The 16,342-nt window shown below is 47.0% G+C and overlaps 1 protein-coding gene across 1 annotated transcript in view; it reads left to right on the top strand.

Moving 5' to 3' along the window:
- Positions 1-531: 531 nt before the first annotated feature.
- The window catches only part of LOC142577946 (uncharacterized), a 72,947-nt gene continuing 57,136 nt past the window's right edge, over positions 532-16,342 (top strand). The window contains exons 1-2 of the mRNA XM_075687381.1: positions 532-781; positions 8,919-9,032. Coding sequence (XP_075543496.1) covers positions 676-781; positions 8,919-9,032 — 220 coding nt within the window. The 5' untranslated portion in view covers positions 532-675. The remainder of the gene's footprint in view (positions 782-8,918; positions 9,033-16,342) is intronic.

The raw sequence follows: 16,342 nt of genomic DNA, 5'->3' as shown, positions 1-16,342 counted from the left end.
GATGTCAAAATGCAAACGAAAGTGATTGCATTTATATGGGTGCACTATTTGAAACAATGGTAGTTGAAGGAGACGAATGCATCCGCTTTATTTCAAAGAGAGAAATAGACAATGCGTACACCTTAAAAAAATACTCGCCCACTGGTTTGTTCCTTACAGTCTTCAGGTGATATTCTACAAGGCCAGGCAATCTAATACGCATTATGACAGCGCTTTTTACTTTACGTGCCGCCATCGTTTACTGACTAAGTGTGTGTATTCTCAGCAAATTTAGGGCTACTCCTCAAGCGGATCCAAAAGCCCTACTTGTTTTTCAGTTGTTCGCCAGGACATACCGAAAAAAAATTAAAATTGAAGTACGTGCAGCAATGACGCACTTAACCTGAAGAGGCGTAAGAATTGGACACAATGAGCCGCCTGCTGTTTCCAAGACCCTATTTTTTGTGAGATAACGCCCTATTCTTTTGCTACGTTCTGACACATTCGAGCCTAATCTAAGCAACCCATAAATCGAGCACGTAGGACACACATGAAATAAACGCGGAGCTCGACGTTGCAAAATAACCTTACAGCTATTGTGTTTCTCACTGCTTCCAACCTCCCTTTCCAGACTGCTGCTTCTGTGCGTGTACCTGCAAGGAAAGTGCAGAGAAAGTAGGGCGGCTGCCTCTTTGGATGCCATTTCAGTTAAAACAAACCATCATGAGGGGCTGCACAGTCGCTGTCGTACTCGTCACTCTCACACACGTCGCTGTAGACGCTGGTTTGCTTACGAATATATGTGAGTACACTTCTCTGAGCTATTCCCTGTCTCGCACGTTCATTACACATTGAAAACGTGATACGTACGTATGTTTTGTTAGAACACCTTGTAATATGTAAACTGCATAGAAAGCACTGCCCGCTCAGTTAGTACAAAAAGTGCTGCGGGTATCAACAACCTATAACTGTGATTAGTTAAGGCAACTGTTCCAGGAAAATATATTTTTGGCGAAATTCCGCCGCGATTATGAAAGGATGACTAATTATTCATGTAATGAAAATGTACGCAGCTTGCAAACGGAGAATTTAAATCAGGCAGTAGTAAAACATCACCTTTTTCTCTAAGCTGCCTGCGTTGGATTAGCTTCGAGAAGTGGCGGCATCGAATCGATGTCACAATCAAAGCTAGTCCCACCTAAAACATTTCTGCTCTCTCAAGCACATAGAATAATGAATAAACAAGAAAATGAGCCAAAGCTGAAATAGGAATTTCTTTTAAGCCACGAACCAGTATACACAGCCCATCTTGATGCTTAAAACACATGAAAAAATTCGTACCGAAAAAGAAAAACAAGGAGAGTACAGACCGAGCATTTACTATATATGGAAATTTTCAAAACAAGAAACAGCGAATTTATTCTATGTTTAGGAAAAAAACCACGCACCAAATAAAATACAAAAGTCGAGAATGCGTACAGCAAATATCGCCATTTTTTATTACCTAGCAATATTTTTTTGTTCAGGAGAGCGAGAAATGCTGCACTAACAAACTTATTGCCAACTCCACTTATGTGCGCAGGCTCTGGATTTTCCAGTTCTCGCTTAGGGTTCGTCGTTTACAGCAAGGTGTGCAAGCACTCTATTTGCAATAATATCGAAAATGATTGCCATACCGTTTTTATGGTGCTTAATGTTGCCTGACTGTATCATAAAAAACTTTCCCGTCGGTCCTATGCATGTAAAGTTAATTACAGTTTATCATCTATTCATTTCTACTTATGATCTTGGTTTTCTCCACCTTTTGAGAGTTTGTATAAGCATACAGGCCATGTTTCTTTATGTAAAATGTTGCACATGCTGAATACCTTGCAGAGAGCAGAAAAAAAAATTTGCGTTGTGTCTACTGTTTTTCTTCATTTTGTCAGGTAATTTGTGACATGCAGAGGTACATTTATTAACATTTCTTTTGAATTGCTCTTTCGCGTAACTGTCATGCTTCTCGTTGTTCCGTCTTACCGACAAATTTAGTAAATGCGTCAAGCAACCGCTTTGTCTGGACTTTTGGCTAGTCAAGACAGTGGCCGAATGATCATGTTAGCGCTTGTCGAATACAGGTAGAAGCAGTGTCTCCCTTAATCGTCCTAGAATGGGAGCTATCATAACGGGGGATCGTCGATTTAGTTCTTGGGTAATATGGTTAACACACGTGTCGAAACAACAGAAAAATAGAGGAGCACAAGGGACTTGGTAGTATTGCAGCACATTTAGTGAGTAATATTAAGTCTCCTGGAAATGTTAAAGAAAGTCAGCCGTACCGCAGCTACACCAACGAGAGGATAACTATATCAACTTATTTTCATTCAGGTCGGTGCTGATCTACGTGCCTGCGCACGGGAACAACCAGTCAGATATAATTTCCTGAATTTGTAGGTCAATGGAGAATAAATATACATGGCATGGAATGGGATGTATGGAAGAACGTAAGCATATGTCGGATCACACGACACAATTGCTGCTGCCCCTACTAATGCCTTTATATTGAAGCTAAATTCATAGAGCCTCCCGAAATTATTGGATCGGCCTTCTACCAATTCTTGGCGTCCCCGCTCTACCACCCTTTATAATGCAACGACAGTTGTAAAACAGAATTGACACTTTAAACAATAGGACCAGAGCTACTCGCACGAGCAGTCACATGGATTTCCAGTCTTTTAATAGAACGCTGCGCAGGATGATCAAGGTTCGCCTGTCTTGTCATGTTCTCGGAAACTGTCATCCGCAGGGGAATAATCAGATTTCTGGGCCTTGAAGCTGAAAAACACATTCAAAATCTATTTCGACTTTACTTGTGCGCCATAATAATGGCTAATTACACTTACACTTTTAGCTCGAACACGTTGGGTTTCATGTCTATCAAGATTAATTCCTCTCCTTTATGGCGCATCATAGCTTGAGGTACTACAACAAATTGAACATAGATGCAGCATCACAAACTACAAACTTTAATTCGAAAGTACAAATGAAAGCCGCACACGAGTTGTTCAACGAGATTATTCTAGTGATGTCTAAAGAGGCATACGAAAACAAGTCTAGAGCCTCTGCAGAGGCTTAAAAGCAAAGCGGGAAATACTATACCGAGGGTGTTTTCAAGCGTACAAACTCAATTACCCGCGGCTGACGATATTTTAGGAGAAGGAATTCAGGTAGATTCTCCGCGGTCATTTTCTGCAACGTCATCTCAAATGACTGAGCATCGGTGTAAAGCTCCTTGGCAAAACCACAGGCGAAGAGAAGCATGCGTTCAGTGTTTTTTGTTGTTGATTTTCTTGAACTTCCATTACAAAGGAACTTTCGAACTGCCATTTTCAATAGTTCATTGTTTAATCACTAGACTAATTCACTTGTACAGTGATATTCTGCAGTTAAGATCATTATTTGAAAGGTATTTATTGAAGCGTTAATAATGTTGATGCATGCATATTGCGTCCTTCTTGTGGCCGATGCACGCGGGCGCCCCGACGAAGACGACGAACTCTCGCTGGTTCCCGAGCTGCCGGCTGAACTGACCAGCGCTGCGGTTACTTTTTTAAAATATACTTTGTTAATACTCTCCAGTGTTAGTGCTTTCTTCACGTAACATTTTGGTCGAGGGTGCCGTTCCCCGCCCTCGCCATGGAGCTCCGCAGCGGCCGCCCCGTCCTGTTTTCCTCCATGAGTCCCTGTGACGACACCTCGTCTCCTTCTACTCCTCCGACCCCGACACCAACATAAGTTACCGTTACGAATCCCCGCGAGCCCGGATTATTCTCCGGCCAAGGATAATATCGACGTTCAGGCCAGGCTCAACCTGTATGAGAGTGTTAGCCACCTCTCAACCTCTGGGACATTACCATTATGCTAGCAAATGTCCTATTCTACTTGGCCAGAACTCCTCGTGTCTGGTTCCGGACACACGAGGACGAGATCTCTAGCTGGGATGCTTTCAAGGAGAAGCTCGTCGACCTCACTGGAAATACCACTGGTCGGCAGCTGGCTGCTACAAAAGAGCTTGATACCCAGGTTCAGTATTCTACTGAATCGTATGTCTCGTACATACAAGGCGTGCTCGCTCTTTGCCCGAAAGTCGACGAGAAAATGGCCGAGGTTGACGAAGTTGGCCACGTACTCAAAGGCATAGCGGACGACGCCTTTAACTTGTTGGTCTCCAACAATGCTTCCACCATCGACGTCATTGTGAAGGAATGCCGCCGCTTTGAGCTCGCCAAAAGCCGCCGCGTCATTCCACAATTCTTCCGGCTCCCTAACACGGCTGCGACGTCATCTTGCGTTCAACTTACCGTTACACTACCCTTAAATAAGCTCGTCACACGTATTCTTCGCCCTGAGCTCGAGGCTGCAAGTGCTGTGCCATTCCGTTCACTCCCCCTTGAACCCACCATTGACGAACCAGCCCCAGCGATCTCTCTCAATCAGTTGTGTGGCAAGAATTTGCAAACCTAGGTTTTTCGGCTGCCTGCTCTGTGTCCCGACCTGACGCCCGAGTGGTGCCGACTGCTCCGCCTCACGGCGATCTGTATTCCCCTCCCATATACCGCAACCCTACCGAGTGGAGAAGTGAGGACGACAAGCCTATTTGCTTCCGTTGCCTCCGCATTGACCACGTCGCTCGCCGCTGCCGCACCTCCTGGACGTCGCCGTATTCGTACTCCTTTTCCCCGTCTCCTCGCCCATATGCCGACCTGCGCCTTTACTCGCCTCGCCGTATGCCTCCTCCCTCTGACGCATCCGTAGATGTCAGTCGTCGTCCTCACTCGCCGTCACCTCAGCGCCGTCGTTCCCCGTCGCCCCAGCCACGACGCTATTCGGCGCCAACCAATTATGGAACGTCCCGCATGGAAAACTAGACCACGCAGCTTCTGGAGGTAGTGCTGCATTATCCTCGTCTTGTCGAAATCCTCCATTCATGCTCCCGACGAAGCAGAACTTACCTGATGTTCACGTCGATGGTGTCCCTTTGACGGCGGTAACAGATAATGGAACCCAGGTGTCCCTAATGAGTTGTAACCTCCGTCGTCAACTGATGAATGTTGTCATGCCTCCTACTACTAGAACCGTACGTGTGACCGGTGGCAGCACTGTTGACGTCACTGGAATGTGCACTTGCCTTATATATATCGCCGGCCGCCACGTTTCTGTTCTTTTTACTTTGCTGACCAATTGTCCTCATGACCTAATCCTCGGGCTCGACATTCTTACCGTGCACTCAGCTTTGATCAACTGTTCTACCAGTACCATTTGCTTCGAACTTCCCATGCTGGCGCATATTCGGGCCGAACTGCCGAGCCACTTAAAACGACCGTCTTCGTCCGCTTACCGCCTAAAGCGTTGACTTTCGTCCATTTGCTATCATTCTTACCTGTGCCCGATGGTGATTATGTCGCCACGCCTGTTGTTGATGTCCTTTTGATGCGTATTATCACTATGCCCCACTCCGTCGTGAGAACCAAGAGAAGACCGCGCTCGTCACTTCTGATGGCCTACATCAATTCAAAGTGATGCCATTAGGTCTATGCAACGCTCCAGGATTGTTCGAACGTAAGATGGACTCTTTGCTTCAAGGGTTCAAATGGTGAACGTGCCTTTGCCACCAGAAGACGTTCTCGTATTTTCGCCTTCATTTGATGCACACTTTGAGCGCTTATCAGCTGTTCTTCAAGTTTTCCACGAGGCTTGGCTCCAACAAAATTTCTCGAAGTGTCACTTCGGTCGTCAGCATATTACAGTCCTTTACAGTCGCAACGTTTAACTCGCACATACAGCATACCGCGCGTTATGACGATTTTATCACCCTTGGAGTTTATGCGGAACCTTAGGGTGAGGGCGACAGCAGCACTGAGCCGGGAGTTCCGTTGCAAGTGGAAGTTGAACTACACAGCAGCTTGGACACACAAAATGTTGAGCAAATGAATTAGCACCTCATCTAACGGCTCCCTTGGCTAACGTCGCATCTCGGCCTCCTCGCCATGGAATTTTTCGAGGGATCAAATACATGAATAATAGCCGCATTGCCTAAGCAAAAGATGCTGCAAGTGAATTTGAACACTACACACTGGGAAGACAAGTATGTTATGCATTATTTATTCAAGAATATACTCGCATGTCCCCAAAATTTTCCCCGAAATAACTGATATCAATGCTTGTATGTTTTTTGTCTATTGAGCAAGTAAAGAAAATACAACAAAAATTTTATAAATATCACTTCGAAACCGGCAAAGCACATGCCGCATATATGAAAAAACGTAAAGACCCTGAGATCAACAAGCTGAGGACAATTATTTTAATGAAACTTTGTCACTCAAGAACCTTGTTTCCATTTTTGTATAAATGCAACCGCCAGGGGAAAATATCAATGCCGATGTTTTTTGTTCCCATTTATTGCATAGGATCAGCTGTCACCGATCGTGTATTGTGAGTAAATGCACCGAAATTATAGTCGCAACAAAGAGCACATATATAAGTAGGTTCTCTGCAAGATATGCAATGGAGTCAAATGGAAGTGAGCCAAGACAAATATATGACAAATGGCGTACTTTAGTTAAAAGTAGTCTCCATGACATGTTCGATATTTGGCCCACTGACGAACGAGTCGTGTGATTCCAGTCTCCTAGAAATGCTTGAGTTGCTGCTTCAAAAATATGTAACTCACTCTTTGACGTCATCCTCCAACAGACCCACGTTCAAGTGAGCTGTTTTCTTCAATCGCTCCAAAATGTGGAAGTCGCAAGGTGACAGGTCTGGGCTGTATCGCGAATGTTGCAGCGTTTCCCACTTGAGCTTTGCCAGTTTTGTGTTTACAACATCATCGAGGTGGGTACGGGCATTGCCGTGGAGCAAGATGACCCCATTCGTCAAATTTCCACGCCGTTTGTTCTTTATTGCGACAAGCAGCCGATCCGGTGTTTAACAATATTAGAATCGATTGATTGTCTCTCCAGCTTCAGCAAATTTGATCAGTAAGGGCCCGTGCCGATCGAAAAAAAATTCAACAATACCTTTCCGGCAGAAACGACAACCTTTGCTATTTAGGAATGGTGAATTCGAATGTTCCCGCTGTAAGCTTTGACGTGGTGTTTGAGGCTCATAGTAGTTCCACCATGATTCGTGCCCGGTCACAGTTGCAGACAAGAAGTTGTCACCCTCATTGTGATCCCGGATCAGATGAGTCCAGGCTGCGCCGAACCTTTAAAGTTTCTGACAGTAGCTCAAAGTCTTAGGCATCCACTGCGCACACAAGCGCCGATAACCGAGATATTCATGAGTTATGGTGTAAACAGAACAGTGGCAGATGTTCGCACGCTCTGCCAGTGTATCGATGCTTGACCTTCGTTCTTGTATAATCAGCTCATCAACCTTTGCAATTGTGAACTAGCACAGTGGCTGTGGCCTGGTCTTGGATCGTATTTGCAATTTTCACGGCATTTTTTGAACCAATTGCTCCCATGCTTCAAAGTGACAAAAGAAATAGAATGTTCAACGAACAAGGCAGCCATACGGCGACTAATTTCTTTTTCAAAAGCAACTTCAGCTGTCCAAGGCCTCACAACACAATGCTGTTACACTATCGGAACGTTCATTATGTCACACAACCATGTTGAACACCATGTATCAGAGAATTAAAAAACATTTATCCTCACACCCGTGTGTCCCTTTTGTAACTGAGAGATGCATGTGTGTTACGCGCATGCATTGCAGGTAATGAACCGAACCATTATTGCGCGTGATGGGTTGGCAAACTTTCAGTTGACTCGCCTTCGTACATCAGAAATGCTGAGCTACAATGAAACATACGAGTGTGAAGATACAGCTCGATAAAGGGCAAAAAACTGTCACTGGAAACAAAGTTCACTGAAACGTACGCACAAAAGCTCGCAACATGAAATTTAAATATAGGTAAATGTCTCCAATAAATCTACATATCTACGAAAAAGCCAGTATGTTTTTTGCATCAAACAAGGCAACGCGTTGCGCAACTACAGATTCACAGATCACAGAATCCGACTTTGGCAGCCTACGGGCAGCGAGGACAAGAAAATTGAAGAGGCTCAATGTGTCCTCTCGAATAAAGTCAAAGTACAAAAACATAAGAATGTAGTTACCTATGCTGGCAATCGTGTCTTGAAATGGATGTTTGGCGCAGATGAAATGAATATTGGTATTTCTTTCTCGAGGGCGTTGCACGACGGCTTTGCACGACAGCACAAATAAACCACCGCGAAAGCTTCGTCTCATCGTACCTCACTGCATGCTTTGTCAACTTGTCTGATAATGTGTTGATTTAGCTTGTCTTGTCGTATGCTACGAGGTACGACTTTAGAAAACTGAATGCACCTTTGCCGTGAAATGTTTATAACAACATTATAGAGGGAGTCGCATCATCACATAAAAATTTTATTACATCAATGTTTTATGAGAACATTATATCCATTTAGTTTTAGAATTGAAATCCACGCGCTCCGTAGACTCTGCGGCCTCCGCGAGATGCCGGATGAGCCTGCTCGCCATCAAAACGCCCTTGAAACTTCGTGCTTGGATGGGCCTCATTGCGTTATATAACTCTGGGTGCATGGGCGTTGCCACAAAATCCAGCCCGAGTTCGCAAAGTTCGCGCTGAAATGTCTATGTCTTTTCGAGCGTGAAAAAGACATTCTAGATAAAATCGAGAATGATTTCCGGAGTCGGGGGTTGCTTTAGTCGGTGGTGCATGAAAGCACGAAGAAATGTGGGGTGGGGCTGAAACCCCATAAGCTCCCCCCCTCTTGGCTACGCCCCTGCCCCTAACAAGTACCCGCAATTTACTGCATGATTCCTTCACCTTAATAAATATGTTAAATTTAGGGCAATGGCACATAATGCACCTTTTTCAATATTTATTCTAGTGGCCGGGTCAGCAGCGTTCCAGAAAATTCCAAAATTGCCAAAATTGCCGAAATTGCCAAATATGCCAAAAATGCCAAAACTACCCAAAATTCCAAAAGGGGTGCGCAACGTTGGTGAGTACACTGCTACCTCTTTAAGAGATAAAAGCATTTGTATTTCAGAAAGCAAGGAAATAGGAGTGGCCAAATATTCGAAGTTTCAAATGAAAATCGAATATTATGCACCGGATCTTCACATTTGAAGATAAGATTTTGGCTAATTGAAGATATCAATAAAAACTAAAAATTTTGCAACAAGCCACTGTTAACGTCTGGCTACTGTTCTCCCTCTGCTAAACAAAGTGACGGAGGTTATCGGTAGTTTAACAAAGACGTACGTTTTCGAAGGAACGCAGAAGCAAAAGTAAGTAATGCAAACATTGTTTACATTTTCGCTACGTAAGCCTGCATGAAAACTACACTCAAAAAACAAATAGAGTTCTGGGAACTTTTTTTGAGGGAGTATGTACTTGTCCCATATTTCAATCGATTTTTCCAAACTAGATCGACCCGTTTTGAAATAGAGCAGAATAACTCCGCCCTACAGAGTTTCATTACTCCACCGCAGGGGGATGCTAGCACTGTTCCGTAGAATGCTAATTCTCTCCCCACAAAGGTAACACAAAGGTAAGATCACTGAATCAAAATGTTTCTACTCCCCCAAACGGAGTGTTTCTACTGCTACAAGCCGAGTGTTTCTACTTCCCCAAACAGAGCCCGTGCGCTCCTCCTAAGAGAGATTGTACCCCTTCAGAACAAAGGGCTAGTACTCTTCCCAATAGTTTGAAAGCACTCGCGATGTAGAGACATGGTCGCTTTAGAAGATACTCACCATAGTTACATGTCGAAAATATTTGATTCCTTCATAAGCAGCTCCTGCGCTTAAGCTTGGTGAATTGGATGTAATCTGTAGTCGTCTAGTTGCTGAAATGAAGCATTTTTTTCCCTTAAGAAGTCGAAATCGTTGGGGATCACTCACAAGACAATCTGAATAAACATTCGAGAAAGATGCTGACCCACACCTAAAGTTAGAGTACGATGATGTCCATAAACTCTACAACATAAATTCTGAAAAAACGTAACTAGAATCTCTAAAGCTTAATCAGTATGTCAGTGTAGCAATATCCTTTAATTACAACTGGATCCTTCTTTTCAAAACTAAAGTATACAATGAATAGTTAAACAGAACAAACGTGCACAAAGTCACAAAGTATTGACACTATGATCTATGAAATATATGCGCGACATTATTGACCAGTAAACGCATTTCTGGCACAAAACTAATGCACTTATATAGCAGAGGTTACAAGATGAGTTGCAAACATGGTGCTGGTAACATAAATTTTGCAAGAAACTTCTTTTTGGGCTATATAGCAGCTCACTTGATAACGTTTTGTACAACGTATGGATGTTTCTGACTGAGAATACAACACATTTAGATATGTGTCGCACATTCTCATGTGAGGTAGCAGGTGTAGCTTTGGTTATAAATATTTCAAATAAAGTAATTCATGTTTGGCCTGCACCCTATTGTTTCTAAGCGCGCGTGTGTTCCTGGTTCTGTAGCAATATCCGACCCGGCCTCAAACCGGTACAGAGGCATATCATATTTACTGCTCTGTTGGCGTCCTCACGAGATAGTTTCCTAGTGCCGTGGGGCTTGATCCGTTGCGCTTTCTCACAATAAATCATAATAAATTTGCAGTATTATCTAGTGCGTAGAACATTAGTATAAAACTGCAAGGAGCAGTGGCATTAAAAGTTTGCACATCAGATTTTTTGTCATATGTTGGACCTTGTGATTCCGCATTACGGTATGGATGCTATACGTGTGAGGAGCAGCTTGCATAATTACATGATCGATTATTGTGACGAGTTGAAAATGCAATCTAAATAAAGTATCAAGGCTTCATGTGTGAACCAAAATGAAATGTGATAAATATGACACGTCAAAAGCGACTTCAGCATAAGTACAGGCAAGACAGTGCACAAAAGGACAAAGAAGTAAATAATAAATTGGGAATGGCGCCATCCTGTACTAGGCATCCCTTCCGTGTCCGTCGATATTGCATGTGGCTATGCATATACTTGCGCAATGAACCAACTACCTGAAACGAAAGCTTGTTGTCCTAATGAAGTGGTTAAGGTGCACTAAGGTAAGAAAAATTTTCCGGCTTCAGAGAATCTTTGTCTTCGTCTCAGTGCATGTATATATGTATCTGGCAATACTAATACAGTACTTCATTGTGCACTCTATTTTACGCCGACAATATTACTATGCGCAAAAATGCTTTAAGTTTATTATTCCTTATAAACATTATGTCTGCAGAAGCCATAAATCTAAGAGGCTTTTGCTTGATTAACACTATATACTCACATGTACCAATTGATGAACAAATGTTCCGCGCAGATGTTCTTAGTTTTTTGCATTGAACACATCCCTGCCTCCACTAACATACTTGGCAGGCAAGTAGATTGAACCAGCCTAATCAAAATCCGAAATACATGACAGAAGCGTACATATGACCTTTTTGCACAAGGAGTGAACGCTTTTACATGTGCCAAACTAATTTTACAATGGAACTGTTAGAACTTCGCGGCGTTTTTCTTGACGTGTGAAGTTTCGCCGAGCTGGGGAAAGGAGAGTTGAGGGAGAATGAAAGCAGAGTGCAAAGGAAGCATCGTGCAGCATAGCGACTCGGCGATGGTGGATAGAGCCTAGGGAGGCCGAAGGAGTGGCGCGCACTGACTGGGAACTCGGCTTCGACGCGTGCCCTCTCCTGCGGCGCACGCGGCAAGGTGATCAGGCGAGGGAAGAGGGGCGTTCTTCTGCAGCTGCTCGCCCACTGCTCCGTACACAAGCCAAGCGTAGACACAAGCCAAGCGTACACAAGCCAAGCGGTGATGGTGGTGAAAAACTTTTATTGCTCTCAGACGAGAAGCACATGGAGGCACGCACATGGGCTGGTACTTAAGGGCCCGGCCCTTAAAATACTGGGTAGAATCCCCAGTACGGGACCCCAGTGGCATCGGCCGCTGCCCGGGCGCGCTCGACCAAGGCCCTTTGGGCCTGCAGGTCATAGCAGCCGAGCAGGGTCGCCTCCCAGTCCTTCCGAGTGGGGTTGGGGTGAGGGGCAATAGCTGGGTTAGATGGGCAGGCCCACACCATGTGGTAGATGTCCGAAGACTTCTCCGCACAGTGCGGACAACTGCCCGCGAAAGAACGATTAAAATGTTAGAGTGCTGCCGGGCACAGCAGAGTGTTGGTATACAGACGGAGTAGAAGCCGCTCCTCCGTCTTAGCCCTTTACTCGGGCGAGGGCTATGGCCAGATTGATAATGCAGGACAAAGAATACGCGGGATTGAATTCAATATCCTGATCTAGGCGGTCGAGAAAGGAAGCCCGGTGAGAGAGCGCGCGGGCGCTGGCATCGACTGCCTCATTCCCCTCGAGACCCATATGAGCTGGAGCCCATACTATCTTCCGGTGAGCGGGGTCCCCGGTGTATGTGCAACTTTGAAGTAGTCGGTAGGCTAGCCCAGCCTTGCTCGACGTTCCGACAGGCCCCTCGCGAGTCGCAGATAATGGTTTTGGAATCAGAGTGGGTAGCAGCCAGTGAAATGGCGACCTCCTCCGCATGAGTTATGTCGCGGGCGCGAAATGTAAGCCCGTTAAGTGTTTTGGACTGGTGGACGACTGCGGCCGTGTACAATCCCCCATGGTGGGAGCCGGAGGCGTCCACGTAATAAGTGCCGGTTTTCGACCCATAATGGCGGCCCAGGGCTTCCGCCCGCACCAGGCGCCGACCATTATGGTCCTCCCGTGTCATGTTGTTAGGAAGAGGGCGTACGTAAAGGGCGAATCTCCACTCGAAAGGGAGTCGCACTTGCTCTTCCATAAGGGTGGTGTGTTGGATGTGTAGTCGGGCAAGGAGGCGGCGACCCAAAAGTGTCTTAGAGAGGCGTGTGTATTGGTTAGTTAAGTGAGCCTCTCGGAGCTCCCGGAACGTGTTCACCATGCCTAGACCCAGGAGTCGCTGGTTGGAGGTGTTCACGGGGAGATCGAGGGCTCTCTTAATAATTTTGCGGAGGATGACTTCGAGTGTATCCTCGTATTTTTTCCGAATGTGAAGGTAAGGAGTCGAACATAAGATTGGACTGGTGACGAATGCATGCGCCAGCCGCAAGGCGTCTTTGCACCGCAACCCCCCGCGTTTCTTGGAAACCCGGCGGACCATGCGGCCCACCTGGTCCCCCACCTTACGGAGCTGGGACAGGGTAGTGTTTGACCGTCTATGTTGATCAATGAAAGCCCCAGTACCCGGACTTCTGTGTGTTCAGGAATTGGTCCTGTCGCCAGAAAGAGCTCAATTTTGGCTGTACACTTTGGTGAGGGGCGTATGTGTACAAATTCAGACTTTTGAGGGGAGCATTGCAGGCCACAGTGGCGAGCATAACGGTACACTATGGTCGCCGCTTGTTGCAGGTTAGCATCAATGGCTCCTAGCGAGCCCTGCGTGGCCCACAGGGTGATGTCGTCGGCATACAGCGCATGCTGCACACCAGCGACAGCACCCAATTGGGCCGGCAGGTGCATCACAGCCAGATTGAATAGGAGAGGAGACAGCACTGCACCCTGTGGTGTTCCTCTGGTTCCAAGTCGGAAGGGACCGTGTTAGGTGTCCTGGATTTTAATGTAGGAGTCACGATCTGTCAAAAATTGCCGAATGTATCTGAACGCGTTGCGTCCGGAGCCGGTTTGTGAAAGATGGGTGAGTATTACCTCGTGAGTAACGTTGTCGAAGGCCCCCTTCAAGTCTAAGGCGAGTACGACCTTATCGATGTGGGGGCATTCGACCGGGTCAATGATGTCCCGATTGAGTTGTAGCAGAACATCCTGTGCGGACCTGTGCGGGCGAAATCCGAACATGGAGTCTGCGAAGATGTGTTGATTTTCCATGAACTCGGACAAACTGTCATGCACCATCGTCTCCATTAGTTTGCCCACACACAAGGTGCTAGAGATGGGGCGAAGGTTGTCCGTGCTGATGGCCTTGCCAGGTTTGGGAATGAAAGTGACCAGAGCGGTTTTCCAATCTTTGGGGAGTGGCGAGTCCCCGAGCCAGATTGAATTGATGTAATCCAATAAGGACTGGTAGGCCGGGCCGGGTAAGTTAGCGAGTAATTTTACTGTAATTTTGTTCCGACCCGGGGCTGTGCCACGTTTCATTTTCGCCAGGGCTGCCCGCAAATCGCGGAGCTGGAACGGCTGATCCAGCTCAGCGTTCTCCGAACCTGCATAAGAGTACGCCGATCCGCAGGCGTCCTGGGTAGTGCACAAGGTAGGTCCCGTAACTTGTGCGCTAGCTGAGTTGTATTGCCGTGAAAACTGTGTATGGCACGTTGTAGATGTTTATGAGTTCCTGTGCGTGTCTGCGTTGGGTCGATAAGGGCGCGCAAGAGCCGCCAGGTATTCCTGCTGGACATCTGCCGCGCCGCCGTGTTTCAACGATCCACCCAGTTGGCGTCTGCGAGCTGGGCCGCATACTCGGCCGCATACTCGGCCGCCCGCTGGGTGAGCTCGGAAATTCGAGCCTTAAGTTTGCGGTTATGCTTTTGTTGGAGCCACCGGCGGACGAGGCAATGCCGCGCTTCCCAGAGGTGGAGGAGGTGGTTATCCACGTCCGATACCGCCTCGGAAAGCTGAATTTTGGTTTCGGTGGAGCGAAGGCTGGAAACCAATTGTTGGGACCATGACTGGTAGCTTTGCTCGAGTATAGATGTCGCTGTGTTGTAATTTTGCCTAAACTTGGACCAATCTGGGAGTCGGGCCTGTGTTGTGGGTTTTCCTGATGGCTTGGTCCGAATTGTAGTGTTTAGGATGCAGTGGTAGCTACCGAGGGTTTCCTCTGTGTTGACCCAGTCTGCATACTGAATGTTGCGGGTAAAGGTCAAATCCGGACACGTATCCCGTGTCACGGAATTGCCTATACGGGTTGGGTGGACGGGGTCTGTGTGAAGAGTGAGGCCCAACGTTGACGCAAGCTCCGCTAACTTGCGTCCCCGTTTCTCTTTACGCCGGTACCCCCAGACTCGACTGGGGGCGTTGAAATCACCAACAATCAAGAGGGGGTCCCAACCCGCAACTCTTAGCGCACGCCAAAAAAGTCGGAGAATGATGCATTCGGCAATTTGGGTGTGCAGTAGACCTTTAGAATGTGCAATGGTGAGTCCTGTTTGCGGAGGGGGAGGAGAGTCACCATTACATGGGAAAACTCAAGGTGGAGGTCTAAGTCGACCATATTTGCAGTAGAATTTTTATGAACGCATATACAAGACGACGGGTCCTGCTGAAACGTCGTATAGTTTGTTAAGGTGGTGCCCCTTCCTGGCTGTTGAAGGGCCATCACAGCGGGCATATGCTCAAAAGTTGAAAAGAAAAGCCGAAGGTTGGCTCGCTTAGTACGAGACCATAGTCCTCGGCAGTTATATTGAGTTACAGTGACAGGATATGCCAATTTAGATAAGGGGGAACGCCTACACCGAGGTTCGGATTAAGGGGTTAGAGGAGGGAAGGTAGGTGTCCCGGAGCCAGCAACCAGGGGCTGAAATTCAGCTCCTGATAGGGGGCAGCTGTCCTCATCATCTTCCAGATCAATTGCTCGACGCGACGATTTTGAGGGCTGGCCGGATACATATTTAAGAGGACCGGCTCGGCGAGACGTGCGGGGGAGATTCGCGACATGTTGGGCAATCATGGTAGGAAGGGCCTCCATGACCTTGGCAATGATGCGTTCCATTGCCGTCCCGTTAAGGGTCTCGAATTTGGCGTTAAGACGGGCTTCAAGATTGGCCGCAAAGACGTCCGACGTCACCGGCGCCGCCGCGTCGCTCTCCATGGCTCCTGCTAGGGGTGCAGATTGAGGGGGAGCAGCGGTTTTAGCTTCTAAGGCTTCAATTTTGGCAAGTAGCATCTCGTTTTGGACCCGGAGAGATGCTACCAAGTTCTGAAGCTCGGCGTCGGTCGCCGAGCTAGGGGAAGGAGAACGTGGTTGGGAGGAGGAGGCAACGCTGCCCGACCCGCTAACCTGTTTTCCCTTTTTGACCGCAGTTGCCCAGGCACCGGTCTCGCCTTGGTAGTGAGCTTGCTTCCCCGATCCGCCGTGTGGGGACGATGGTGGCGCTTTGTCGCCCTTAGCGTCACGCCCGCTTGGGGGCGCTTGCTTCCTGGAGTTGGTGACGTCACCACGGGGAGCTGAGTGACCGCTGGTAGCGCGATGCTGCTGACGTGGCTTCTTCCTCGTCGCGCCAGGTTTTCCGCCCTTTTGGGCAGCCTTCTTGGTGTCGAGGCGGTACTTGGTGGTACAGTCTCTGGAGTTTGTGG

This window comes from Dermacentor variabilis, chromosome 4, assembly GCF_050947875.1.
Source record: "Dermacentor variabilis isolate Ectoservices chromosome 4, ASM5094787v1, whole genome shotgun sequence".
Lineage (NCBI taxonomy): Eukaryota > Metazoa > Arthropoda > Arachnida > Ixodida > Ixodidae > Dermacentor > Dermacentor variabilis.
This window is presented reverse-complemented; position numbering and strand designations above follow the sequence as displayed.